The following is a 25,893-nucleotide window of genomic DNA, read 5'->3' as shown; positions in this document are numbered from 1 at the left end:
CGGACGGCCCCACACAACGAAAGTACAGGGTGCGAAAGCGTGAACTGAAATCGAATCGAAATTTCCATCACCCCTGGCGATTATCGCGCCTCGAAGTGTTGTTTTAATATAATTATTGTTCATTAAGCTACCACTTTGCGGCACAAATTCGAGCTAAAGCATATTGTCGCTACAACCTTTACCACTACTGGCGATGATGTAACTTTCTACTGTTTGTCTACATCTAAGGGGGAAAACAGCAGGTTCCTTTGTATCAGTGCTGGAGTTTGATCGCAGGTTAGTTAGAAAGGTCATGCGGCTTAAGACATTTTTCAACCGCGAACTTGTTTTCCTGCCCATGCCCTTAACGATGCTCACTCACGGAGGATTATGTCATTAATCTTGTGGGTCTTGGGGCTACTGCAAGCCGGTTTAAGCTGACTGCATACAAACTATATCTTTACTACTCCAAAAACATTAGAATAATTTTCGTTAAACTAGTGCCAGTTAGGTGTAATAAAATAGTTAAAAACGCCCTCATCTACTAAGGAGTAATCACTGCGTGTTGACGTACAGAACAACCCATAGCCAGTTAAACGCATTGTGTAAATATTTATTCTAAGCACTATATGAAACAGGGCAAAAAAAGCTCGCACACAAACAGCAAACATTTTCTGGCCAATGGAACGTTGAACGTTGCCCATTGCCTGTTTATTCAATTTATCCGTCAATAAAGTCGCTAATGGTTCCGCTAACCGTGAACCGCTGCGTCGAGAAAATGGTCCGGAAGTAGTCGTTTGATGTGTTGCATAATTTCACGTGAATTCTTCCGTACGCCAAATAGCAATAGTATGGTGAAAGGTCAGCATTTGTAATTGTAAACATTACTCGTAGAACAGATGCGTTGGTCGATGAAGCGTTCATACCAATAATTTGTTATTTGAATTCTTGGATATTTTTATTTCTATATGTGTACGCTTTCCTAAAGAAACGGCCACACTAGAAATGGTACAGTTTCGCAACCATTTGGTGGCCTCGCTTGATAACAGGCAGCACAGCTGCGGAGCTTTTAATTTCTGCAGCCGAGGCACTGATTCGCCCTGCCTCTAGCGTACTATGATAATGCATTTAAACTAATAATAATGCTTGTGCAACGCTCGATCATTATGCGTCATATTTCATGCACGCTTCACTGTTGGTCGCTTCGCATTTGTTTGCTTGCTGTCATGACCGACTGACCTCTCCAGTAGTTAACTTCATGAGACCCCGAGACTTGAAAGGCCCACATACATGGTGATGCTGATGAAGAAGGGCAGGATGAGATCACTCAAGTGATAAATCACCAAAGGCGTGATGTAAGGCACACGTATTTCACCAACCAATGAATAATACATCGTAGATTGATCAAATTATGGAAATAGTTGAAACGGTTTGAGGGTGATCATGCATGTGGGGGGCGGACTTTTGCTGAACGTCACGCTATCAACGTTACGAAATAGAATGCAAGTTTTTGTTTATCTACCGTTCACGGCTGTTTCTCTGCACGACCGACAGCTCTATAAATAATGTTTATAAATAAAATGTTCCCATTTCCCGAAGTTGATAAGGAGAGTGCGACAGTTGTACTTCGTTACATCTGCAGCCAAGGGCAAGCGGCATGATTCATTTCGGATTCGATTTTCCTATTTCGTTTGCTTTCTATTCCCTCTCCAGGAAATGGTACATGCTAAAGATCCTCCGGCACACTATCTCACCAAGCTTCGCACCTATCTGGATCCCAAAGCGTCCCGCAGCCACAGGGTAAGTAATGGACAATCGGCGGCAACGGCGGAACGCAGAACGCAAAGAACGCCTGAGATAGGATTTCATTATACTGATTTCACATTCTCATCGGTGTTATTGGAGCTGCGCAATTTGCAAAGGCCCTCGGACGTCGGAAGTTCTACATATCGGTTCCCAGTTGTCGGTGGTGCATTTGGTCGTCTGGAAATGGCCCTGGAATCGTTTCCGTCGCTGGCAAATGCGACTATTGACAGCACAGCTAAAGCAGTGCCGGGAGAGTTGATTTACTGCAAGATATCGACTTTCTCGTGGCCTCTCGTAGGTGTTGCGTCTGGGTTGCAGTTCTTCCCTAGCCTTCTGGTGGGGGATCGGCTTACCCGCAAACCTAATGCTATTTTCCGTTTCTCACCCCAAAAGGGAAATCAACCATGCCTAACCGTGTCCATTGGCGATCGCCGTATCGCTGTCACGTTGCGCGATCGACCTCGATCGGCTGGGCAGAACTCTCGCGACTCTCAAGTTCGTGTGTCGAGGCATGCAATATTTTACGGCTTCATGGTACACTAATGACATGCATTATTTTTTATTGCTCGCTGGCTGCGAGTATCATTTGCTGAATGCTGTTTCGAATATTGTCACAGCTTCAACTAATGCACGGCTAGCTGGTGGTGCAACTGATGAGGAACATTTCCGATGTCAAACTTTAATCATTCCTCTATGCTCATAAACTGTTATTATTCACTTAACCAGAAACGCAAGATGGTGGGTGAGTCGACCTCAACGCAGGTGTTGCGCGATCTGGAGATATCGCTGCGAACAAATCATATCGAATGGGTTAAAGAATTTCTGGACGACGAGAACCAGGGCCTGGATGCGTTGATCGACTATCTCAGCTTTCGCTTGGCCATGATGCGCCACGAGCAGCGCATCCTGGAGGCCAAATCGGAATCGGACGAAGGGCTGACCACGAAAGAGACGGCCGCCAACAGCTCGTATGGAAGCAACGAAACGAATCACAAAACCGTACCCAACGGATTCATGCGCCCCGGTTTGGGTGACATGCTGGACAGCCCCAGCATAAAGCGGCGCTCGCGGCACATCGCAAAGCTAAACATGGGACTCACCACGGATGACATTCACGTGTGCATCATGTGCATGCGCGCCATCATGAACAACAAGTACGGCTTCAACATGGTCATCCAGCACCGGGAAGCGATCAACTGCATCTCGCTCAGCCTGATCCACAAATCGCTGCGCACCAAGGCGCTGGTACTGGAGCTGCTGGCTGCCATCTGCCTGGTAAAGGGTGGACATGAAATCATCCTGTTCGCTTTTGACAACTTCAAGATAGTGTGCTCGGAGCAGCGCCGCTTTCAGACGCTGATGGAATACTTTATGAACTACGAGCTGTTTAACATAGACTTTATGGTGGCGTGCATGCAGTTCGTGAACATTGTCGTCCACTCGGTGGAGGACATGAACTACCGGGTGCACCTGCAGTACGAGTTTACAGCGCTCGGTTTGGACGAGTATCTGGAGAAGCTCCGGCTGACGGAATCGGAGGAGCTGCATGTGCAGATTTCCGCCTACCTGGACAATGTATTCGATGTGGCCGCCCTGATGGAGGACAGCGAAACGAAAACGGCGGCATTGGAGCGCGTGAACGAGCTGGAGGATGAGCTGGGCCGGGCACTCGACCAGGCGAGTGAAATCGAGCGGGAGGCCCTGTTTAAGATCGGCGAGCTCGAGGCGGAACTGAGCCGAACGCGTAACGAGCGAGACGACTTGTACAACAAGCAGCTGGTGGTCGAGGATGAAATCGTCAAACTAAAGCGAGCACTGAAACAGCACGAGCAGGAATCCCAAAGCAGACAGTCGATGCTGCTCGAGCTGGAAAACCTAACCAAAACACTTCCCAAAGGTACGTCCATCGCGGACGTATCGAATCTCCTGGCGAAGGGTGGCCTATCCGAGCTAAGTCCGACCGGTGCCAACGGTGGAGCTGGCTCGCAGCAGCAGCAGCAGCAGCAGCAGCAGCAGCAGGCACCACCGATACCACCACCTCCCGCCCCACCAATACCTCCCTCGGCAGCCAATGTTCCCATGCCGCCTCCACCACCCTGCCCACCGGCGCCACCAGGCGGACTGCTAAACGGAAGCAGCGAACCACCGAAAGCACCACCAAAACCGCCCACTTTCATTCCAGTGCCACCGCCGATGGGTGGACCGCACGGTGGTAACTTGCTGCACTGCACGGACGGTGCGATGACCATCAAGCGCAAGGTGCAGCCGAAATACAAACTTCCCACGCTCAATTGGGTTGCGCTGAAACCGAACCAGGTTCGGGGCACGATCTTCAACGAGCTGGACGACGAGAAGTTGCATCGGCAGATCGATTTTGTCGATTTCGAGGAGCGGTTCAAGATCGGTATGGGCGGCCCCGTCACCAACGGCAACTGTGATATGGACGGGCTGACGGCGTTCCCCAGCAAACGGTTTAAGAAGCCCGAGCACATTTCCCTGCTCGAACACACGAGATTGAGAAACATTGGTAAGTACAGGCAAAAACACACGAGATTATAGGACAGCTGTGTCAGTATTTTAACTAATCTTAATCTTGCTCCCTTTTTTGCAGCAATATCTCGAAGAAAGCTAGAAATGCCTGCGGAAACCGTTATCAAAGCGATCAACAATCTCGATCTCAAGCTCCTATCGCTGGAAAATGTGGAGCTGCTGCAGAAGATGACGCCAACCGACCAGGAGCAGAAGCTTTACAAAGAGTATGTGATAGAGAAGAAAGATCTGAACCAGTTGACCGAGGAGGACAAGTTCATGCTGCAATTGACCAAGGTCGAGCGAATCTCGTCGAAACTGTCGATCATGAACTACATCGGCAACTTCTTCGAATGCTGGCATCTCATTAGTCCGGTAAGCTGGGTTTTCGCCGCTCCACAGCGGACCGTTCCGCCGTATACTAACACTGCTGCTTTGGGCTCTCTCTACTTCCAGCAAGTGTACTCCATCATATCCGCATCCTCCTCTATCAAATCCTCAAAAAAGTTCCGCGCTGTGCTGGAGGTAATATTGGCGTTTGGCAACTATCTGAACAGCAGCAAGCGTGGCCCCGCCTACGGCTTTAAGCTACAGTCCCTCGACACCCTGCTCGACACCAAGTCCAACGATAAGCGCATGAGCCTGATGCACTACATAGTGGCCACTATACGCCAGAAGTTCCCCGAGCTGATGAACTTCGATACGGAGCTGTTCTGCATCGATAAGGCGGCCCAGGTATCGCTCGAGATGCTCATCTCCGACGTGAACGAACTGGAGAAGGGCATGGAGACGGTGCGCAAGGAAGCCGATTTGCGTGGCAAAGGAACGCAAAGCCACGTGTTGCGCGATTTTCTCGCCAACTCCGAGGAGAAGCTGAAGAAAATCAAATCCGACTGTAAAACGGCACAGGTATGTGCGAGCCTCACGCCTGATATACACCAACAGTCACGCATAACCGAGCATGATTTCTTCCATTGCAGGAATCATTCAAAGAGTGCATCGAATACTTTGGCGAATCATCACGGAATGCGGATGCAAATGCATTCTTCTCGTTGCTAGTCCGATTCGTGCGAGCATTCAAGGTATTGTAGAGTGTGTGTACACTTTTACACTTCAAATAACCAAATATCTATCACTCTCTCTCTCTCTCTCTCGAACGCGAACGCCAGACCTGTGATCAGGAAAACGAACAACGACGGCGGCTGGAGGCGGCTGCCCTACAGGCGTCTGCCAAAAAGGACGAAGAGGAGCAGGTAGTGCTGCGGAACAACAAAATTAATAATCAAAAGAAGCAACAGGTACGCCCATTGGCCGATGGTAACCCTATCCGATTATCCACTACCTTTCTGCAAAACCTAACCCACATGAACCGGGAACTGCAACACGTCTTGGGCGCGGGGACCTCTTTTGTAAGCTGATCAGCGGAGTCAGTGGGTTCTGTTCTTGCGAAGGACATAGCTTGGTGGGGAGTGTGTGTGTGCGTGTGTGTGTGTGTGTGTGTTTGTGTGTGCACTAATACGTTTTTATTATTTATGTATACTATTTTCCTGGCCTAAAATCTTCCGTTTACTACATAGTATGATAAGAAACGAGCGATCAATTTCCCTACTGTTTCTAGCTCCTAGTTATCTTTTCTCGGTTCTTGGTTATGTATAATCCCGTGTGCCTTTACATAACGATACATGGTGTCATCTTGCTAGCACTTTCTCTATGTACTATATTTTTGATCGTCTTAAAGCCATTAAAACTATTGTTAAATAAAAACGTAAATGAATGCTGTAGAAGGATGCTGATGGCTTGAAGGTCGATTAAAGGATGTACAACATAAAAATGTCAGCTGCGAAGACTGAATCAGCTACACCCATAGTAAGCGCCATGTCCGCCAAAGTGAAGCTAGTTGCATTTGATTGTCCTATAACTGTTTTCATGTGTTAAATATTTAGTAAAAGATAATAAGCATTTTCAATTAATCGTTCCCAATCATTGTACCATACAGTTACTATTTTGATTTCGAATCCCTTTTGGCGTTGGCTTCTAGCGTCATTTGTTATATATAAAGCTAACTTCCGACAGTAAAAGCTGTCACTAATAACTACAAGTCGGTGTGTTATATGTGCGCGTATAACAATCTCATTCATTACGTTTGCGGCTACGTACCTTGTAAAGTTTCCTGCATCCAACGCTGCTAAAAACCGTGCTCCGTCTGATGATGGCAATAAAAAATGTGTTTTTCAAACATTAAGTAGAATCATGCACCGTGGTTTAGTTGTGCTTCCTAAGCTTGGGAATATTTAAAAACAAACGTTTTCAGAATATTATTTCACATTCAGGTGGTTATGGTTGGTAAGCTTTACTCTTTTTATTTATTTAATTTTTGTTATTTTAATTCACGCTTGCGGGAATTGTGTGCACCACCACAATAATCTGCTCGCTTTACGCTCTGTGCACGGTCGGGGGCAGCATATTCGGTGTGGTAGAATGAAATTAGTAAAACACTTCGCACTGGTTTACTCTTTCCCTTTATTATTTCGCTATTAAAAACTATAATTTCTTCGCGTAATATAAGCATGCTATGCGCACTGTGCATGTAGACTGCAGTACACAAGCATTTCCCTGCCCGAAGAAGCAGCACTCGGTTACTTTCACCTAAAACACTTCAACGGCAATCAAGGCACTGATTGTGCCTGTGAGCACTGTGCCTGTGCACTGGCTGGGCGATAATCTTACGCCTCTCCCTAAACTCCTCTGTTACCGTATCGTACCTTACCTTGCAGGAAGCGGTAATCAACGAGCTTAAGCTGAAGGCTCACGCTGTGCGCGAGAAGAAGCTGCTGCAGCAGGACGAGGTGTACAACGGTGCGCTGGAAGACATTCTGCTGGGACTGAAGAACGAACCGTACCGGCGGGCGGATGCAGTGCGCCGGAGTCAACGGCGACGGATCGATAGTAACAGGCTGTCGCGAACGATGGAAGAGGTAGAAGTGTAGATCGGTGCAGTGTAACGAGCTCGAAAGCTGTAACAGATGTAAAATATTGTACCCCCTAAGCTACCCCACCACAACCCGTAAGACAGGTCTCTATCTCGGCGCGATGATTTTGTATATGATTTTAAGGCACTTTAACGGTTGTTCAGAACCTCAATTGTATCATATTCGTTACAGCTGTATATAAATGATTTTAAAGCATTAGTTTAGACAGGTTAGGAAGTGGCAAATACCATCGATGTTGTTTTTTTCTTCCTCTTCTTCTTCTTCTGTGTGGTTTGTTCCTATAATTTTACGTAAGGAATCCATATCATTTGGAGTGCGCAAGAAGTACTGTGGAGGGGTTTTTTTGTTGTAAATGTGCAGATGAGCCTAATAACGAATGACAATATTACTACAAAACACACATTCCATTCACTTAAATCGTTGCATTTAACAGGACGGGGGAAAACGTACACCAATTAAAGGCGGCAAGCTAAACGATGCAAGCACAAGTTTTATACGAAAACATTCTTTAACGTATCTGTAAAGGATTTCAAAGTTCGTGGGGAACGGTTTTTTGCCAGCGCTAGGATTGTTGTAGGGCATGCAGCGTGTAGGTACAGATATTCGAACGAACTTTGTGGTGATATTCATTTGCCAGCCAGGTGTGCAAAAGCCTTCGTAATGCTGCACAACAATAGAATGTAACACGAGCAAGGACTGATCGAAGCGGGGGGACGCTTTTCGAACATTTTTACACCGCAATCGCGCACAATCTTCCGCAAAGGAGAAATATTACCATTTGCGTCCACAGCGCTAGTGGGGCAGGGCAGTAGACAGTCGAGTAGGTCCACAATATCGTTGGTGCTTACTAAATTTTGAACTCTAAAAAGCCGACAGACAGATGAAGCATGTTGATATTGGTAGCGGTTTCGGAGGAATCGGTGGTCCAGACAAGTAACAGACCAACAGGCGAGGTATAATAGCTTTTCTCAAACTATTCTTGTAAACGACGGTTTGTAACACTTTTTCAAGCATTTGCGTCAATATATACACAAACGAAGTTGTATGCTGTTGTGCGTCCTATCTTTTACACGATAACCCGAACTGGATAATTCTTATCACCGGAGCAGACAGCTCAGCTTGTCGGCCTCGAAGACGTAACTGCCACTTATACAACAAGTCTTTATACAACTAGTGACTTTTGTTACTACCCGATTACTGCTCACTTACTGTAGACTAAAACGTTTCCAACACCGAATCGACGCTAGCGCCAGTGCCCAGATGCACAAAGTTAACCATCTCGCACGGCATCCGGTGGCTGAAGGAGCAATACTTATCGTCATTGAATCGTATCGAATAGTGCGTTTCCTTCACCCGAATTTCCAGCGTGAAAGGGTCACCGACACCGATGGGACACCCGCCAGAACGTTCCTCATCCTGCCAGCACTGGTTGACGTACGTGTTTCGTACCACCCTTCGCTCGCCCGGTCGAATGCTTAGGTGCAGCGCCGTATCATCTCGCGGATCAACTTCCGGTCCGTACTGAAGATTGACGTTAAATCTGTTTGGAGTGCAACGCGAGCAGTTGCAGTAGACTCTTTAGTGTTCGCGTACATTTGCATTGGTCCCTCCCAAAACCAACAAACCTGTCGCCCGTCAGTGTGCCTTGTATGATGAGTTTCTTTCCCGGCGGCAAACCACCGAGGATGGCACCGAGGCAAGGAATCTCCTGCAAACGCCGGTGTGAATTGTATGGATTTTAATCACAAACACGTTAGGGTGTGTGGGAAAAGGGGGGGTGTCTACTTACCGGACTGAACAATGGAAGCATCAGTGCCATGACGATTGTTTCCTATTTAACCTCACGCTAGCGAGTAACGACAATTCCGTCCACTGCCGTAGACAGCTGCATCGACACGGTTACTCGCTTGCGAAATTTTATCTAATCGATATGTGTTGCAAGGATTTAACCCTTATCACACGCATTTTGTCTTTTCTTTTATGTGCAAAGCAAGCTGATCCGTTTTCCTGAAGCTAGCACTCTTGCGATCGTGTCAAACAGGGGGTTTTGAATTTGTTATCGAAAGCGACCACTATCTTTGGAGTAATCGGGAATGATTCAGTGTGAGTGGGGGGTTCGGGCCGATAAGGGGTTGGCCCGAAACCGAACCAGTGCTGTGTGCCTTCGCAAATGCACCTAACCGATTCCGCTTTATCAAGCGCTAGGTGAAGGCAGCACTGCGTCGTGCATTCGGAGGGGGTGGCTCTCACACTGTCAAGCACATCGGCAACCATGGCACAGCTACCCGTGTACAATCCGGTAAGTGTTTGCTCTCTTTCTGTTTTAACTTTCCAGCAACTCCACTACTAAATTCCCATGTTCGATTTTTAGCCATCGCCCTTCCTTGGAATGCTTCCGGCCGGATTGGGGCTGTACCGAAAGATCACAATCCGCGGCCGAATGACTCACGACATGTAAGACACCCCCTGGGTTTTGCTGTGTGTCTTTGCTGCCGAGCGCGTGAAATAAGCTACAGAATTTTATTTTCAGGTTCAACATAAACCTGCAGACCGGACCCAACGTAGATCCGAGAGATGATGCGGCGTTACACATCAGCATTCGGCCGCGGGAAGGACTGATCGTGCGCAACACCTATCAATTCCACAGCTGGGGCGTTGAGGAACGGTTCGGCGGATGTCCGGTGCAGAAGCGGTCGTACTTCGACGTCAGCATTACGGTGAAACCGGACAGCTACGGGATTGCGGTGAACGGGTGCCATTTCTGTGACTTTAACCATCGGCTTCCGTACGCCTCGGTACGCTTCATACACACCGGTGTCGGGGCACAGATCGATGCCATCATAACAGAGTGAACACGGAGGGCGGGGAACTGTGTATTTGATTTAAAACCAAAAAGAAAGTATAATAATTTAAATTGTTACCCATTAATGTGAAGAAGGTTCTAAATTCCAATGCACGAAAGAATATCGATTCTTCATCTGAATCGCACTGATAAGTGGCATGGATTTTGGGCTGTATCAAACGGCCAACGGGGGCAGCATTTTGCGAAACAAAATCGCTTATCGTGATACCGTGCAGAAAGTAGGTGTAGCCTTATGATAGGCATCCGGTATCGATAAGACAACCCTCGTACAGGCGGATCAATGTGTCCTTTGCCAGACCCTAGCCCCAGAGATTAGCAGTAGTAGCAGCCGTCGTCGAGTGACATGGTTTATTTAGCAGCACAACCTTAAACGCTATGTTGGTACGGAGCACGCGACCGATGGTGCTCCCTACTCGGACGTGATGGCATCAACGTTTGCGCCTTCGCCAATGTGAATGAAGCGAATCGAAGCGTACGGCAGACGATGGTTAAAGTCACAGTAGTGTGCCCCGTTGACCGCAATGCCAAAGCTGTCCGGTTTCACCGTGATGGTCACGTCGAAGTAGGACCTCTTCTGCACCGGACAGCCGCCGAAGCGTTCCTCGATGCCCCAGCTGCGGAACTGGATGGAATTGCGGATGATAACGCCGTCGCGGGGTCGAATGCTGATGTGCAGCGCCGTGTCGTCGCGGGGGTTCGTGTTGGGTCCGGTCTGCAGGTTGATGTTGAACCTACAATCAAACGGTGGACGATGAGACCATGGCACACGCAAACATTGCCACACACTTACTGGTCATGAGTCATTTTGCCACGAATGGTAATTTTCCTATAGATTCCCAGCCCCGCTGGCATATGGGCCAGGAAGGGAGTTGGCTGCAAATTCGGCGAAAAGAAAATTTGTTTGAGTTGCATCTAAAGCAAATCGTTGCTCCACCACATACCGGATTAAACACGGGAAGTTGAGACATTGTTGCAGCGGACACTTCACTCCAAGGTGTGCACCGTTCGAACCGTGTGTGTGCGTCTGGGCGTTGCTTCGTGGAAACTAACGCCCAATCATTCATCGGCATAGATCGGACTGCATCGATGGCAGATACTCCTGGTGGCCAACGCACTGTTGATAAAGGGACTAAAACACTGACGATAAGATTGTTTTATCGGCCACCTTTGTCGCATGAGTCAGCTTGGACTGCTGCCTTCTCACGCACACACCTTGCGCTGAAGCTTGTGAAACGGTGTGTGGATAAACGTTTGTACGAAATGATGATGATTTTGAATTTAACGTTCGTTTCTCAATTCGAGGCGCTCTTCTTACACTTCCTAGTTTGTTCTTTCTTGGTGCCGGAACCGTTGGTCGGTGATGATTTGTCCCTTCTAAAGGTTAGCTATTTGTAATTTCAGGAAGCAGGTACACTCGTTCAGTCACGTATCCAAATAAGTGTTATATCAGCTATATCATATAAACTAGCTTATATAATCAGGAATTAGGCGCTTCTTTTCATTATCAGCTCCGCCCGAAAGCCCATTTTATCTAATCAATCCTTTTTTTGGCTAATCTGTCGAATCTAAAATTCATCTAGGAACTATACCATCCACCCATGGTCAGATACGAACTAATCCTCACATCCATCCTGTGGAGTTTATGCTTTCTTTGTATTTCGTTTAACACTAGCACGTAACGGCATAACATTTGCAACATAGATGGAGTGTTGTTTAAGCATTTATTCCAACTTTTCTTGCAAGCAACAAGCACATAAAGTTGCGCGAAATCATTAAAAATGTTATTATTATTACGGTTTTGTTTCATCTGACCAAACTGTCATACGACCATTTGCCACTGTGCAGAGCAGTATCATAACCGCACAACAGAGGGCGCCACCGATGAAATTAGTTCCGATTCCGAACAACACCGTTGCGATTGGCGGTAAACGTATTGAAATATGTAGATCCAAATTGTGCACCTGTCTCAACTGACTTTAGCAAGGAATTCAACTTAAGTGATACCGTCTCCTGATGAAACAATCTTGGCTAAGCTTTCTTTTTTTGTGATTCAGTGGCATATCAAGCACCTAGGCACATTGGGAATTGGTGGTCCACGCCAGATTGTATCTGCTAACCAGCTCATGGCCCTTACAATAGAACAAACTTCCCCGAGGGTCCGATACGCCCTAACCCTAACACGACGACGACAGTGAGCTAGGCGGAATATTTCATGCTAAATACATAAATGTTACAAAGATACAGCTTAACTCCCATCTTTTCTATCTGCAAAGATTTAACTTCGAATGTTGCCTAGTAAATAAAAATGAAAACTTGTCCTCAAATCAGCGTTTTTGTCGTCGTCTATAGACTCCGATCTTGAAGCAAAGTGTTTTCTTGCTAATATTGCCGGAAGAGAACAAAAGAAAACGTTAGTGTTAGGTGATTGGTTTAAAACGACGATATCACCACGATCGACACTGTTAAGTGGTATGGATCTCAGCAATGATCCATGGTTCGATGTTTGTACCAATGAAGTGTCGATCACCAAGAACTTCTCTAGGAATTGCTACTGCCCATTAATTATTTTTTTAACTAAAAGCATTACACATTTATTCACTAGTCGTTTCTAGACATCTTAATCCCTTACCTTACCGAAAACACACCGTTGCACAAACCATAACTTAGACACGACAATGAATAGAAACAAACCATTGGCCAAGCATATTTGATTGTCACCATATACAGTCCTTAACACAGCTATACGAACACCTGGCTTTGAAGAGTACAAAAAGAACTAGAAGCGAGCGAGCTAAAATTGGTGTTCAAGAAAGTTATAAAAAATGGAACACTATGGAACGTTAAAAATTCCTCCACATAACATAACCGATACGATCGCTAACGGAAATGATTTTCATCTCGGCCAATCTAATGGTTTTCAACGAGCTTAACAAACCCATTCTTAACGTAAATATACTTTTTTGTATCATTTTATTACACTTGACTTGTATGACTTAAGGCATTTTGAAAAACCTTTCCAAACATGTTGTTGCTACGGGAACAACAATGGACGCAAAACGTCCCCGTTGGTGAACCGGCCACGCGAAGGTATGGCCGATTCGGAAAAGGAGTCGCGCACCTTCCTTCGGGCGTTGAATCGACGGATGCAACGTACCTCGCACAGGTCAGACAAGTGGCTTCATTCCCGGATTACCGGGAGATCTTCCAAAGGTGGACCTGATGGGAGGGGCGGTCGCGATTCTTCCAATTCCTCCGACGGAGCAGTTGGTACTACTAGAGCACCGGCCCGAATTCCGTAGGGAGGACGAGGTCGAATCTTCCGCTGACCAACACCTGGACGCTGGCTTCTCTCCTAGCTTCCGACGAAGTGGTAGACACCGCTGAGGTGTCGGATCCGGTCTTCGGAGGGGAACAAGGGGAGATTTCCGGAGGCTTCTCACAGTCACGATTCCTAGTAATTTCCGTTGGAGTGGTAGACACCGCTAAGGGGTCGAATCCGTTCTCCGGAGGGAAGGATTATTTCGGATTCGAAAAGAACCCTGAAACTCTTACGAAGTGTTCGGTTCGCCGGTTAAGAATTGTGTCCTCTTTATTGAATAAGTTGATTTCTTATATACTAATTTTGGGGTACCTTAGAACGCGACGAAATATCATTCTTTCTTGTTTAACTATTTCCTTTCCAGCTTGTGTTTACGTATCCTTTATGCTAAAGTTTAACTCACTATCATGGTCGCAAACCACCAGTTCAAACCCATGCTTTAATGTTTGTTCATTGATCGGGAACACTTGCGTTTCACATAAGGTAAACATTCATCGCGCTGGACGCACTTGCCGTTTGTCACATGCTGTAATGTAAACGTTAATCGCGCTGAACGCGTATGTTGAGGCGCGCATTGTTCTGTAAACATTCTCGATGCTCTAGCACCGCGCTTAAGGCGTTGTGTACGCCACACTGTATCGTAAACATTGGTCACGCGCTGCTTATGCCTTATCCGCGCTGATTTGCTGCCTAAGCTGAAATCTTCTCGGTGCGTGGGACGTTCTATCGAAAGAATTGTTTCTTTCATGCAACATGTTCAATCAAGATTTGGTTTGATTATGCCCAAGGTTACCTTCCTTTTTTTCTAACGCTGTCGCGTTCGCAACAAAACATGTGTTAGTGTCGAAAAAGTGAGTCCCTACAAGCCTGTGCTTTTGGAAGATCGTAGATCGACTGGGTGTCGAACGATAACTGAACTCTTGTAGCAGCGCGAAAAGGCTGCATAAAATGTTCTTACCTGTGATGTTTAAAACTGTTTGGTTGATACTACGTGAACTCAATTGTGAACATTGCCTGCTTAATGTAGACAACGTCCCGTCCTGCTATGCTCTCTCTCTCTCTCTCTCACTTTCTCTCCCTCTCTCTCCCTCTCACACACAGTATGTGTTAGTAATCCACTGTTAATGGCAAGCGTTGTTAGATAAGCTTTAATACTCAGTTAGTCTCCATTATACCAAGTGACAATCGTGAAATAATGTTTAAAGTGATGGTGACACAATGTACACGTAAAACAACACATATCTTTCCACGGTTTATTCATAAAAAACACTAATTTTACATGAATAATTGAATTTTAGTGAGCGGGCAAAGAATTGCGGAAAAGTTGCACCAGCTAGAACGAGAGAAAAAAAGTAAAAGATTATTCGTTACGCACTTAGAGACATAGCTGTGAACAGGGACAGGTATGGGCATTTCTTGTGCCCGTGGTGTCCAAGCGACAGGAATTTTCAGTGTTAAAATTTACCACCCGGAGGTTCTCCAGGTTACGCAAGGCTTGTAAATAAGGCTTGTAAAGACGGATCTTTGCTAAGCCTAGCTCAGTTAAGCAAACGTCTTGCAGTGATCATCTATCTAGATCCTCTATTTTAATGTCACACCTGACTATATTTAGCTTGAGTAGCATATTAGTATTTGTGTAAAAGATCAACGAGCCTGGGCGTCTTCATTGGAGACCCCGACATCAGATCTTGCTGGTTCGATTTAAAAAAAAAGCGTCCAATCGTAAGGCCTCAGTCAGCCAAGTGAATACGGAAGTGCCTGCGACGAATATCGCCGTACTCATGCTATCTAGTCGCAGCAACTGGCGAAGTATCGCAGAAGCGACCAGGACTATCAGTTGGTTTTAGCCGGTAAGAAATCGTAATACTGGCTCCTTATGATTGGTTTCCACCACAGTAAAAAAGCCTCGGACAGCACCCAGAAAAAGACATCCTACGCCTAGGGTCATGATTCAGATTTTCTGCAGTATTTCCCAAGGACCGAATATGCTTTTTAACATTCAAATTAATGGAAACAGGAAGGAGTGTGGAGGACTCGAATGATGCCTGCAACAAGCAGTAATAGTTAGGCTTACCTCATCAAACTTTTGCACGCTGGCCTCCCTTTGATTGATGTCGGCCAAAATGTTAAGGAATGCAGGGTCCGTACCGATACTGAAAATGGTGCATCACAAAACAGATATTTCAATGATCGATCCTCTCGTCGTGCTTGCCTTTTTCTTCTGTTTTGTTTTACCTTTGTAAAATTTGCAGCGAATTGGTGGTCAACCAACGATTGAATGCTTCGTACCCGATGGCAGAGTTGCGATAAACGGCCGACAGTATGAACTCCCATTCGCCTGGATTCTCGTTGGTAAGGATCGAGTTGAGCAGTTCGTCCAAAAACTGTTCATTCTCCGAACAGGCCAGCGCCTCGATCGTGTTTAACCGCTCACCGACGTCGGTCACCGTCTGCAAACGAGCCCACACAGTCTCTAGCTGTGCCGTGCTGGCGATCGTTGCGCCTCCACAGTAAACGCTGTCCCTGATGTACGACGGCAACAGTACCGTTCCGGCCAGATCGCTCACCATCCGGGACAGCGCTTCAGTGCGACACTCGAGCGATCCCGATCGACAGCTCCACTCGATGACGGTGCGGCGCAGCTGCTGCGTTTCGTGAGGATCGGTTGGCGACGCATCAAAGCCAACGGCGTTGAACACGTTCGTGGTAAGCGTGGTTACAAAACGCTGTGGAAGAAAGGTTTCGTTTGCCCACAGTTCGCTGGTTCGGTGGTTTAGGGTTACTTACCGAAAACGCTTCAAATGCCGATCGGTCCACGATCAGTGCGTCGCGCAACACTCCAAGATTATCGTTGGCGAAGGCCACGGTCCACGGTATGGCGTCGGTTTCGCTCGCGGCATACGATAGCAACCCGTACATGGTGCCAGCTGCTACGCGCCCACTGTAGTACAGCTTGAAACAATCGTCCAGCAGCTGGCCGCGAGAGACCGGTGACACGACCGATGGGTCTTCCTTCAGCCGACTGATCAAACGCATCCACAGAGCCTCGTCGTAGTTAACGCGATAGTATCCGGTTTGCTGCGGGTTCACTAAAAGGAAGCCGCCGGCCGGCAACTCGGCCTCCTCCAGCGACACCTGCGAAGTGCCCTGAGGCATCCAAAACTTCTTCGCCACGCCAGGTGTGATTTCGTACGTGATCGGTATCCACCAGGTGCGGTTGCTGTCGATCGTCGACTCGGGATACAGGAAGTGCTGCTGGGAGAAGGTCAATTCGCCATCCTGCATTTTGACCGTGACCAGAGGATATCCCGATTGGTAGATCCACGGTTTCATGACCGTTGCTACATCGAGACTAAGCGGTAGCGCGGCCTCTTCCCGTACACTGTTCTCGAGACTCGCGAACAGATCATCCGGTGTGACCGATCGGCCTTTGCTGGAGGAGGAGAGAAAGAAAGCCAACTTCATGAGCCGATCCTCGAAACCATCCCCCCCCCCCCCCCCCCCCCCGGAGAACGTACTTGGCGCTGATGTACCGACGCATTCCCTTCTGAAACGCCCGCTCGCCGAAAGCGTAGTGGAACATGCGGAACACGCTGCCACCCTTCTGGTAGGAGATGATGTCAAACATACGGCCGATATCGACGGGTCGCTGCACGTCGTACGAGATGGGCCGCACGCTGATGTCAGCGTCCAGCAGCAGTGCCGTTTGGAGCGCTTCGATGGTAAACTTTTCCATAAATCTAATATTCGGCTCCAGCTAATCGTAGGGGAAAAAAGCCCGAACCAGGACGATATTGTACCAGACCTAGATTAGATTGCGCAAGAACCGCGTACGGTTAAGATCTTACCATGCTGCTAAGATAATACTCGTAAAAGGTGGCGAAACCTTCGCTCAGTGCCAGATCCGACCACCAGTGCGGTGTCAGCAGATTGCCCAGGAATTGGTGCACAAACTCGTGAACAATGGTCGCGATGACGTTCTCTTTATCGCGGTTCGTGTTCGCCGCCTCATCGTACAGCAGATACCGCTCCTCGTAGATGACTAAGCCCCAGTTTTCCATAGCAGCGAAGTAAAAGTCCGGCACGGCCAGCTGATCCAGTTTGGGCAGGTCGTACGTCTGGTTGAAGTACTGCTCTACCGCGCGAATAACGATGCCACCGAGCTCCAGCCCGTACGTTTGCGCCCTGTCCGATGCGGTTGGCGGTGCAATGAGCTCCATCCGGAGGTTGGTCGGCGGTGCCGGCAGCGACAACCGTGTGCTGGCAAATTCGTCCGTAATGGCAAACGCCACCAGGTAGGTGGACATGCTGGGTGTCGTGTGGAACCGGGTTTGCTTCAGTCCATTTCCACTGAGCCAGGGACGGGGAAGGAAGTTAGTCGGTCGGAAAGAAAGCGCGTTGGGGCACATACTTACATTATCGAAACCGACTTAACCGGCATGTTGGAGTAAACCTTCGTCCCAACGCCGCTGGTGATGCTTATGGTGAAGGTGGCCCGTATTCCTGGCTCGTCATAGCACGGGAACGCCGTGCGTGCATCGACCGGCTGGAACTGTGTAACGGCGGCATATCTCACCTCGTTCCCAACACCGTACGATGTCCAGTAAAATCCACCAACATCGCTACGAAGTGTGTTTTCGAACCGGACCATTAGCTGGTAGATGCCCGGCTGCAGTTCCGTCCCCATCCGGATGGTGAGCGTGTCCAGCTCCGGGTCCTGCTCGGTTGTCACAATCGGCACATTCAACTGGTTGGAGTTTCGTACCTCTATCTGCACCAGCGTACTGCGCAACGAATGCAGCACAATCGACCGGGTAGCCTGTCGAACGCGCACCCTTATCACGACCGTGCCCGAGTAGCTAAAGTCCTGCGCGTGTATGTTGGAGCTAAGCTCCAGCGTGTAGCTCTCCGGGAAGGTGTCGTTGGGCAGTCGGTACGGTGACAGCTCCTTCGCATTTCCTCTTTCACTGAACTTTTCGTACCGGAGCAGATGCAGTTTGCTGCGATCGAGGCGTCCCGGTTGCGAGTGACGGTCAACCGACGCCGTTATTGTAGCTTGGGCCCACAGTGCGGCTGGAGCGAACGCGCACACCAGCAGCAAGGACAGTGCAGCGTTGTTGGAAACCATTATGGTGGTTCCGAAAACGGTTGGTCACGTGCAGGCAAGCGAGCGGCAAGTGCGGTAGTGATCCCGCGGACTGAATCCCTTCCCGGCAGTGCATTGATGTTTTATGCGGCAGTAGGACAATCGGCCACAGCATTCTCACGAGCGAGCGGTTGTAAAGTTAAACCGCCTTATCAGTACGCACAGTGCCAAACAATGCGAATCGATTAGGTCACTGTGATCGATAGCATCACACAATCTGGTCTGTGGCGGGCGGGACACACAAGACCGGCAGAAATTTTGCGGCCACATCCGTCCACTAATAGCACAATCAATGACGAAAGCAAACCTATTCATGTAACATTTCGCTTTATTCTACTTCTGATAGCATATCAATAATCGTACCCTAATCATCTCGATTCCGGAGCTCCTGGATTCAGGAAGGGAAAACAATAACCCGCTCCCCCTTCCTCTCCGCTGGTTGCCACTTCCCCATGCCCCCTCCCCCCGATGAGTCACGCGATGAGTGATTATCCCAGTAGATGGACCGCGATCGTGACCAGCAGTGCCGCTATCGAAAGCCCGATCGTTGCTGCACCACCATCGTCGTCGGTCGTCGTTTGTACCGTCGTCGTCGTTACGGTGGTGGTTGGGGCAGGCGTCGTAGTGGTGGTAGTGGCCCCGGCACCCGTAGTAGTAGACTGGGTAGCGACCGTCGTCGTTGGCGGTGCGTCGGTTGTGGTGTTCGGGATGTCCGTCACAAACTCGCTCAAGAAGTTGGTCAACATGAGCCCCTCGAAACCGTTCACCCAGTCCAGGTTGGATTGGGCCGTGTTGCGCAGGTTGGTCGCCGTCTGGCTAGTGATGCGGCTACCCAGGGCAGTGAGGAGAGTATTTAACTGTGGAGAGGGAAGCAGAAGGATACAATTAATGTCATTGACTGACTGGCTGAGTGCGCCCTGCACCGATTACGCACCTTGTTCATTTCTGCCTCGTTGTTGGTGCGCGAAGCAATGGCGGACAGAGCGGAATTGAGCGTGGACGTGGACAGAATGCTAACAAACTCATTCACCACGGCAGGATCCATCAGGTACTCGATCAGTGCGTCGACACCGACTCGACTGCCAGAGTAGACGGCCTGCACCACACGGCGCCGTTCGTCCGCGCGGTAGTTGATCTCCACACCGGTTCCCGTTCCGAGGGCAGTGGATAGGAAGGACGTCAGGAACTCCTTGTTGGTGGAGCATCCGAGCGCATCGATAAGCGCGGTACGCTCGGCCAGATTTTTCGAGTCCATCATTTTGCGGTACAGATACTGGTACTCGGCCGCACCGGTCGTGCGCATACCGTAGCAGTACGTGACGGTGGCAATGTCGGGATGTACGGCTGGTCCCGTGCCCGATGCCTCGGCCCTCAGCAGGGCGCCCGTCCGCTCCAGACAGTCCTTGTAGCCCAACGAGCAGGCCCAGCTGGTGATCGTCTGCACGAGGTACTTGTGCAGCAGTGAATCGTTCGGCGATACCACGTCGATCGTCAACAGTCCGTACAGTTCTTCGATCAGAGCGTCCACGAATAGGATGAAATCGTGGTAATTCTCCGTACCGCGGAGACGGCTGTTGAAGTAGGACAGGGCAACGTTCGCTGCCGCCCACGGCGCATACTCCCGCTCACCGCGCAGGTACGTCATCAGACGGAGGGCGACGCGCAGGTCAAGGCGGCCGGACCGTGCCAGCCAGTAGGCGTCATCGATCAGCTGCGCCCGGTTGAGCCGGTGCACGGCGGCAAAGTTGTCGATCAGCGCGTTCGTGATGAGCTCCCAGTTGCGATCGTCGTAGTTGACGCGGTAGTAGCCGACCTGCTGCTTGTTGAAAATGAGCCACTCGGTGGCGGGCACGGTCGTCGCGATGCGGGCCGCCTTGGTGGCGAGCCACTGGAAGTCGTCGAACTCGTTGAAATCGGCCCGGGCCTGCTGGACGTAGTTGTACGGAATCATCCAGACGTTGGTGTTGGGCACCTTGCGGTCGGAGTAGAAGCGCTCCTGCGAGATGATCACGTCTCCCGTGTCGTACGATCGCCGCACGGACAGTACCGGGTAGCCTGCCTCGTTGGCCCAGGTGCGCATAATCTGGGCTACGGTCACGCCGTTCGGAAGCACATCCTTGCCCTCGATCGCGCTCTGGAGTGCGGTGTACAGCTGCTCATCCACCGCCACACTCAGGGCTCGGTCGTTAAGGTAGGTGTTCAGACCGGCCTTCCAGTTCTCTTCGCCAAGCACGTGGCGCATCATGTTCAGCACGCTGCCCGCTACAATGGTCCACAAAGTTAGAGTCGTGTGCGGCTTTCTCCAACACGGTCTCCGGGGGGGTATACTTACACTTCGGATAGGCGACACGATCGAACAGCGCCGAAATTTCACCGGGAGTAGCCGCATTCCAGTTCATCGGGCGGGTGGAGGCCAGACCGTCCGGAACCATCGCGGCCTGGATGACCTGCGTGTTGAACAGCTCCCAGTACTCCGCCTCTGGGTAGGCCAGATGGGCGGCATAGAATTCGTAGAGCGTGGCGAAGCCTTCGTTCAGCCAGATGTATTCCCACCATTCGGGAGTTACCAGATCACCGAACCACTGATGCGCGTACTCGTGCGCAATCGTCGTCGCAATGTTCGTTTTTGTGCGATAAGTCGAAACTGCGGGATCGAACAATAAGAGCTGTTCCCTGCAATTAACCGAAATCCAATCGAAAGATAACGAGGTGTAAAGCAATCGTACGCTATTGTGGATGGTTTCTGCTCGCTCGCCGCTAATCGCTTTATCGCCGATTGCATCAACGTTTATAATGGCTCATTGATGATGGTGCTGCCCGAGTGTATTGGACCGGTGCCGGCAGGATCAATGCGAAAAAAAACACGCCCGAGGATAGCGAGCGTCATATGAGCCGTACGGCACTGACTTACCTGTACGTCACCAGGCCCCAATTTTCCATCGCACCGGCGGCAAAGTCTGGCACCGCGATTTGGTTCAGCGTCGGCATGTACGTGCTGTACGGGATGCCCAGATGCTCGTCCAGCACCTTCAGGATCTTCACACCAGCTTCCAGCGCGAACGTTGCCTGCTGGAAAGCATTCGGACGCACGTACACGCGCTGCGTGCCATCGATCCGGTACAGGAAGTCCGACACAACGAACGCCAACAGGTAGGAGGACATGATCGGCGTCTTGTCGAACACCGTGGTGCGCATGCCGTCCGCATCGCTCCTTCGATTTTCCCTCATGTTCGATATGGCACTGTAGGTAATGCTGTGCGTGAGCGACACGGTGAACGTTGCCTTCAGCGCTGGCTCGTCGTAGCAGGGGAATGCCATGCGGGCGCTGGTCGATTCAAACTGCGTCGTCGCTAGGTATCTGTCGGCGAAGGTAAATGGACGGGAGAGAGAGATCATTCTACCGTTCCTAGTATACCTTCCCTGCTGCTGGAGACAGACACCGGGCTAATACTAACCTTCGCTCGCCACTGTCCGCCACGTACGACGACACGTAGAACCCGTCATCGTTGGTCGCGAGCTGTCCCACGAACGAGACCTCCAGCCAGAAGAAGCCCGGCTGTAGGATGTTGGGACTCGTGAACGTAATATGCTCGATGGTGGTGTTCGTGCTGTACGTGGCGTCTCCGATCAGTACCGGAGCGCCGGTTACGCCATTGGGCAAAGAGGAGATCCGGGCCGACGAGATCACTAGGCCGCGAGTATGCAACACCAGCTGGTCCGTCGTTTCCAGCACCTGCAGCTGGATCGCCACAGAACCACTGAACTGTCGCTCGTTGCGATGGATCTCCGTAGTCAAATGAAGATCGTAATGGATCGGAACGGACGTTTTCGGCAGACGGTAGGCTTCGTTCACCGGCTGCGCCGGAACGATACCGACGAAGTTTCCATCACTGTCCTGCTCACTGGCCGCCAGCAGCGGTTCGTCCTCGTACAGGCCACTGCTACTCTTGAACGGAGGTCTTTCGGCTCGCGCGAACCGACTGTCCGCGGCGAACAGGCAACACAACAGGCCTACCGTCACTGCTAGGATCTTCGATCGCACCATAGTTTCAGACTTTTCTCACGGCTGCACCGCCTGTAGCTATCCGCTGGCAGACTCGGTGGTGCACTAATCGGCGCTTTTCCCCGAGCAAATGCTTTAATACCCTGTGCCGTACCGTTACGATTAACGCGCGACGCCTCTCAACAACCTTCTCACCCTCTATCGTTCTATCTGACTCTGGGTTCTCGCTAATAACCGGCCGCCGCGACATCTATTGACAGCAGTAGGCAGGTGTATATCAGTGGGACGATAACACGATAAGATAATCGCCGATGGTCGTAATTCTTTATAGCCATTTAGCTGGATCTCGTACACATAACGCCCTGTCCTTGTCTCGACCTACAGAAATGCCTGACTTACCTCTGCATCAACAAGCGCAACAGTATTAGCTGATATTGGTGCGATAATACCTGTGATGATCATAAAAATAGGGTCGGCAGCATAGTATAGCCTGAGCCTGGCTGATCTGTACATTTCTCTTGGTACAATCAGCATGTGACAGCGCGAACATCACAGGCCACAAGATGCGGTTCACCCCCGCCGTGAGTGATCTTGGACCACGTTTGTCTCGTGTGTTTTGGCCTCCGTTCGATATAGCTTTTATGCTGCCATGCTTCCAATGTTGGAGCTAATGGCACACATCATGTTCACAAATCATTCCACATCTCGTTTGGCTTCTGACAGTTGCATCACTATACGATGGATTAGATTAGATTAACAATCTTATCGGGTCGACCAGCATCGGGTACGGATTGAATGACTTCTGTACGGGTAAATCGACTATTTAACCACCGAATGGAATGGCGTATGCGAAGCAGTACTGTTTCCTTCACATGTGACCGGGTGTAATCGATTACAGTGCAAAAAAGGAGCTTTATCACACCATATGACCACCGATTCGAAAAAAAAGCTTCATCATTCATCCTGCGTTGGAGCGTTTCCCATTGATCTCTGCATCCAGGTTTAGCGGAGTGTAAACAAGAAGCTGTGATGGTGTCACCGTGTGTTATGGAGGCATATTCAGATCTGAGAAAGGATGACTGCTAGGTATCGAAGAAGGTAATCTCCTTCCATAGCCTCATTGGTTCAGAGCGGGGTTCTCCAAATTATTAGGCCCTCCCCTATCTTCAAGCCTGTCCCTAAGCTTGCCCAGCGACAATGTGTGCGAAAGAGAAAGTGTATGGCCGGGAGGAAGTTTGTCTGCCCTGTTCGCGCCTTGACTGCTGCTCCAAATTCAGGCTAATGATTACCTGAAGGACAACTTCAAAAAAGGGCTAAATGATTTGTGTGAAATCTACGAGCTGTACGATGATCTCACCACCGTGCAGCGAATTAGACTCGCCAGTCTACGGTGGGCTGGTCATGTCATGAGAATGACACCGGACGACCCAGCCCATAAAGTCCATTTTGGCCGTCCACACGGACAGAGGAGACGTGGTAGGCCCAAATTGAGATGGAGATGGATGGTGTTGATGCATCCGCCAGAACGGCCGAGATAATGGATTGGCGACGAAAGCGCCGGGCCCTGAGTGGTATCGAGTATTCTTGAAACAGACTAAGACCGCAAAGCGGTTGTAGCGCCGGATAAGTAAGTATTGAAACCGGTAGTGTAACCGGAGGACAGCGGCGGTGGTCTCCCACGACAGGACTGGGGTTCAAATCCCATTCGGACCCGCTTCCCCATAGCACGATTGACTATCCAGCTACGGGTAAAATCAAGTCACACAGAAGACAAGCAATGGCATGCCCATACCTCTCGAGGCTGTAGTGCCAAATAAGCAGAAGAAGAAGTCAACCATCAACGCGAGAATCAAATTAAGTTTGACGGTTGTTCCACCCAATGCGACCTGCCTTCTCAAATGTTTGGAGATCCCTGGTTGTGCACCTCGTTCCTACCTACTTGTTCCTGCTCACAGTCGAACACCGTTCCTATGAGATGGGTTTGGGCATCCTGATGGAAAACTCTTCACTAATTTGAAGCCTTGTGTATGGTCGCGTTCAACGCTAATGAGCTCTTTTCAGGCTCTTGAGAATCCCGGGGTTCAAATCCCATCCGGACCGCCGACCCGTACGTTGGGTTGACTACTTTGTTACTGTTAAAATGAAGTCACAGAAAGCCAGAAATGGCAGGCCGAGACCTCTCGAGGTTTGTAGTGCCAAGGAAGAAGAAGTACAATAACGCTATTTCTATATGTTTATGCTATGCTACCTCTAAGAGCTCTACATTAAAGGCATTTATCAATTCCATACACCTCTTAATTCACTGAGCATACCATACCTTAGAGGCATTCCAGGTATCTTACAATGTATGCAGTGCAGTTCAATGCATAAGGCCGAGATCTTTAAAGCTTGGTAGTGCCAAAGAAGAAGAAGAGCAGTGCAGTTGTGTGTCAACTACTTCACAAAACTACACACTCTTATCTCTAGGTCACCAATGTGTTAAGTGACCAATTTCTTCCTGGAGTAAGGATTACACGACTATACCTGTTCTTACAACTTCGCATGAAAACCGGTGGCATATCGGTGGGGGAATAGGAGAACCGTTCGTAGTACTTTCCTCACTTACTTATCAGGCGCTACAACCGATTCGCGGTCTTGGCCTGCTGCAATTATCGTTCTTAGTAGTGATGAGAGTTTTCTCAGTTTGTGGCAAAACAAAAGCAGCCATTGGTTTGTGATTTGATAGCCTCACCTCAGAGGTATAAAAGCGAGATATTCTGCTAAGAGGTTGTAGTTGTTGCTGATTGTTTGAATGGGAAGGATTGTCTAATACTTAGCTAAACTCTCCTCAGCTCCTCTCCTCATCAGCTTATCATAGGTACCAGCCCTGCCTGTCCTGCCCAGTATCCTAGGTTATCATAGTTACCAGCCCTGCCTGTCCACACCGTTGTCCCTAATCCACACCGTTGGTTGTAAACCTAATCTTAAACCTGATCACCATTGGACCATTTGTTCATATCACATCCCTTCGTTCATAACAAAAACGCTTGTACAAATATGCATTTATGTATGATCACGCACATTAACGATGGTTTGCTGCCAGACTGCAGTCACGTTTCGCAAGATATCCAGTAGCGGACTTCACGGTAGGAACAGCAACAGCAACAACTTCGTCCCCGGTTAGCAGATGCAACATGGCTGGAGTTCCCAACTTCCTTTTCGCTTAGGACTTCAGAAGCCTCCGTATGGCACTTTACCCGATCTAGGCCTACAACCAGT

At 49.3% G+C, this 25,893-nt stretch overlaps 6 protein-coding genes across 8 annotated transcripts in view; 2 read left to right on the top strand and 4 right to left on the bottom strand.

The window, feature by feature from the left end:
- The window catches only part of LOC118512314 (formin-like protein), a 28,942-nt gene extending 20,599 nt beyond the window's left edge, over positions 1 to 8,343 (top strand). For all 3 annotated transcript variants that reach the window (XM_036056567.1, XM_036056566.1, XM_036056565.1), the window contains exons 4-10: positions 1,693 to 1,779; positions 2,512 to 4,312; positions 4,397 to 4,689; positions 4,771 to 5,223; positions 5,295 to 5,396; positions 5,484 to 5,612; positions 7,089 to 8,343. In XM_036056567.1, the coding sequence (XP_035912460.1) occupies positions 1,693 to 1,779; positions 2,512 to 4,312; positions 4,397 to 4,689; positions 4,771 to 5,223; positions 5,295 to 5,396; positions 5,484 to 5,612; positions 7,089 to 7,301 (3,078 nt within the window). In that variant the 3' untranslated portion in view covers positions 7,302 to 8,343. The remainder of the gene's footprint in view (positions 1 to 1,692; positions 1,780 to 2,511; positions 4,313 to 4,396; positions 4,690 to 4,770; positions 5,224 to 5,294; positions 5,397 to 5,483; positions 5,613 to 7,088) is intronic.
- On the bottom strand, positions 8,281 to 9,412 carry LOC118512325 (32 kDa beta-galactoside-binding lectin lec-3-like). Its single transcript, XM_036056585.1, has 3 exons — positions 9,094 to 9,412; positions 8,930 to 9,012; positions 8,281 to 8,844 (listed from the first exon to the last, which is right to left on the bottom strand). Exons 1-3 carry the CDS (start codon positions 9,121 to 9,123, stop codon positions 8,520 to 8,522), a joined length of 438 nt encoding a protein of 145 aa, XP_035912478.1. The 5' UTR covers positions 9,124 to 9,412; the 3' UTR covers positions 8,281 to 8,519.
- Positions 9,406 to 10,232, top strand: LOC118512326 (galectin-4-like). Its single transcript, XM_036056586.1, has 3 exons — positions 9,406 to 9,603; positions 9,676 to 9,758; positions 9,835 to 10,232. Exons 1-3 carry the CDS (start codon positions 9,577 to 9,579, stop codon positions 10,154 to 10,156), a joined length of 432 nt encoding a protein of 143 aa, XP_035912479.1. The 5' UTR covers positions 9,406 to 9,576; the 3' UTR covers positions 10,157 to 10,232.
- Positions 10,233 to 10,498: 266 nt separating this feature from the next.
- Positions 10,499 to 11,265, bottom strand: LOC118512324 (galectin-7-like). Its single transcript, XM_036056583.1, has 3 exons — positions 11,109 to 11,265; positions 10,958 to 11,040; positions 10,499 to 10,898 (listed from the first exon to the last, which is right to left on the bottom strand). Exons 1-3 carry the CDS (start codon positions 11,235 to 11,237, stop codon positions 10,577 to 10,579), a joined length of 534 nt encoding a protein of 177 aa, XP_035912476.1. The 5' UTR covers positions 11,238 to 11,265; the 3' UTR covers positions 10,499 to 10,576.
- Positions 11,266 to 14,707: 3,442 nt separating this feature from the next.
- On the bottom strand, positions 14,708 to 18,706 carry LOC118512318 (aminopeptidase N-like). Its single transcript, XM_036056577.1, has 7 exons — positions 17,902 to 18,706; positions 17,335 to 17,836; positions 17,005 to 17,243; positions 16,274 to 16,919; positions 15,722 to 16,212; positions 15,561 to 15,639; positions 14,708 to 14,819 (listed from the first exon to the last, which is right to left on the bottom strand). Exons 1-7 carry the CDS (start codon positions 18,612 to 18,614, stop codon positions 14,781 to 14,783), a joined length of 2,709 nt encoding a protein of 902 aa, XP_035912470.1. The 5' UTR covers positions 18,615 to 18,706; the 3' UTR covers positions 14,708 to 14,780.
- Positions 18,707 to 18,942: 236 nt separating this feature from the next.
- On the bottom strand, positions 18,943 to 22,815 carry LOC118512315 (aminopeptidase N-like). The gene is made up of 5 exons (XM_036056568.1): positions 22,088 to 22,815; positions 21,544 to 21,990; positions 20,965 to 21,305; positions 19,567 to 20,894; positions 18,943 to 19,489 (listed from the first exon to the last, which is right to left on the bottom strand). The coding sequence occupies exons 1-5, from the start codon at positions 22,675 to 22,677 to the stop codon at positions 19,121 to 19,123; spliced, it is 3,075 nt and encodes a 1,024-aa protein (XP_035912461.1). The 5' UTR covers positions 22,678 to 22,815; the 3' UTR covers positions 18,943 to 19,120.
- Positions 22,816 to 25,893: the final 3,078 nt, after the last annotated feature.

Source organism: Anopheles stephensi, chromosome 3 (assembly GCF_013141755.1).
Source record: "Anopheles stephensi strain Indian chromosome 3, UCI_ANSTEP_V1.0, whole genome shotgun sequence".
Lineage (NCBI taxonomy): Eukaryota > Metazoa > Arthropoda > Insecta > Diptera > Culicidae > Anopheles > Anopheles stephensi.
This window is presented reverse-complemented; position numbering and strand designations above follow the sequence as displayed.

Coding starts and splice junctions, on each gene's coding strand:
- LOC118512325 (XM_036056585.1), bottom strand. CDS start 9,123: ATGGCACTGATGCTTCCATTGTTCAGTCCG. Junction 9,013..9,093: donor TGCTTCCATTGTTCAGTCCG/GTAAGTAGACAC, acceptor CGGCGTTTGCAG/GAGATTCCTTGCCTCGGTGC. Junction 8,845..8,929: donor GGCACACTGACGGGCGACAG/GTTTGTTGGTTT, acceptor CACTCCAAACAG/ATTTAACGTCAATCTTCAGT.
- LOC118512326 (XM_036056586.1), top strand. CDS start 9,577: ATGGCACAGCTACCCGTGTACAATCCG. Junction 9,604..9,675: donor AGCTACCCGTGTACAATCCG/GTAAGTGTTTGC, acceptor TTCGATTTTTAG/CCATCGCCCTTCCTTGGAAT. Junction 9,759..9,834: donor GGCCGAATGACTCACGACAT/GTAAGACACCCC, acceptor TTTTATTTTCAG/GTTCAACATAAACCTGCAGA.
- LOC118512324 (XM_036056583.1), bottom strand. CDS start 11,237: ATGCCGATGAATGATTGGGCGTTAGTTTCCACGAAGCAACGCCCAGAC. Junction 11,041..11,108: donor AACTTCCCGTGTTTAATCCG/GTATGTGGTGGA, acceptor CCGAATTTGCAG/CCAACTCCCTTCCTGGCCCA. Junction 10,899..10,957: donor GGCAAAATGACTCATGACCA/GTAAGTGTGTGG, acceptor GTTTGATTGTAG/GTTCAACATCAACCTGCAGA.
- LOC118512318 (XM_036056577.1), bottom strand. CDS start 18,614: ATGGTTTCCAACAACGCTGCACTGTCCTTGCTGCTGGTGTGCGCGTTC. Junction 16,920..17,004: donor CGTCGGTACATCAGCGCCAA/GTACGTTCTCCG, acceptor CTCCTCCTCCAG/CAAAGGCCGATCGGTCACAC. Junction 15,640..15,721: donor TCGCTGCAAATTTTACAAAG/GTAAAACAAAAC, acceptor CACCATTTTCAG/TATCGGTACGGACCCTGCAT.
- LOC118512315 (XM_036056568.1), bottom strand. CDS start 22,677: ATGGTGCGATCGAAGATCCTAGCAGTGACGGTAGGCCTGTTGTGTTGC. Junction 21,306..21,543: donor TGGGGCCTGGTGACGTACAG/GTAAGTCAGTGC, acceptor GGTTAATTGCAG/GGAACAGCTCTTATTGTTCG. Junction 20,895..20,964: donor TCGTGTCGCCTATCCGAAGT/GTAAGTATACCC, acceptor GGACCATTGTAG/CGGGCAGCGTGCTGAACATG.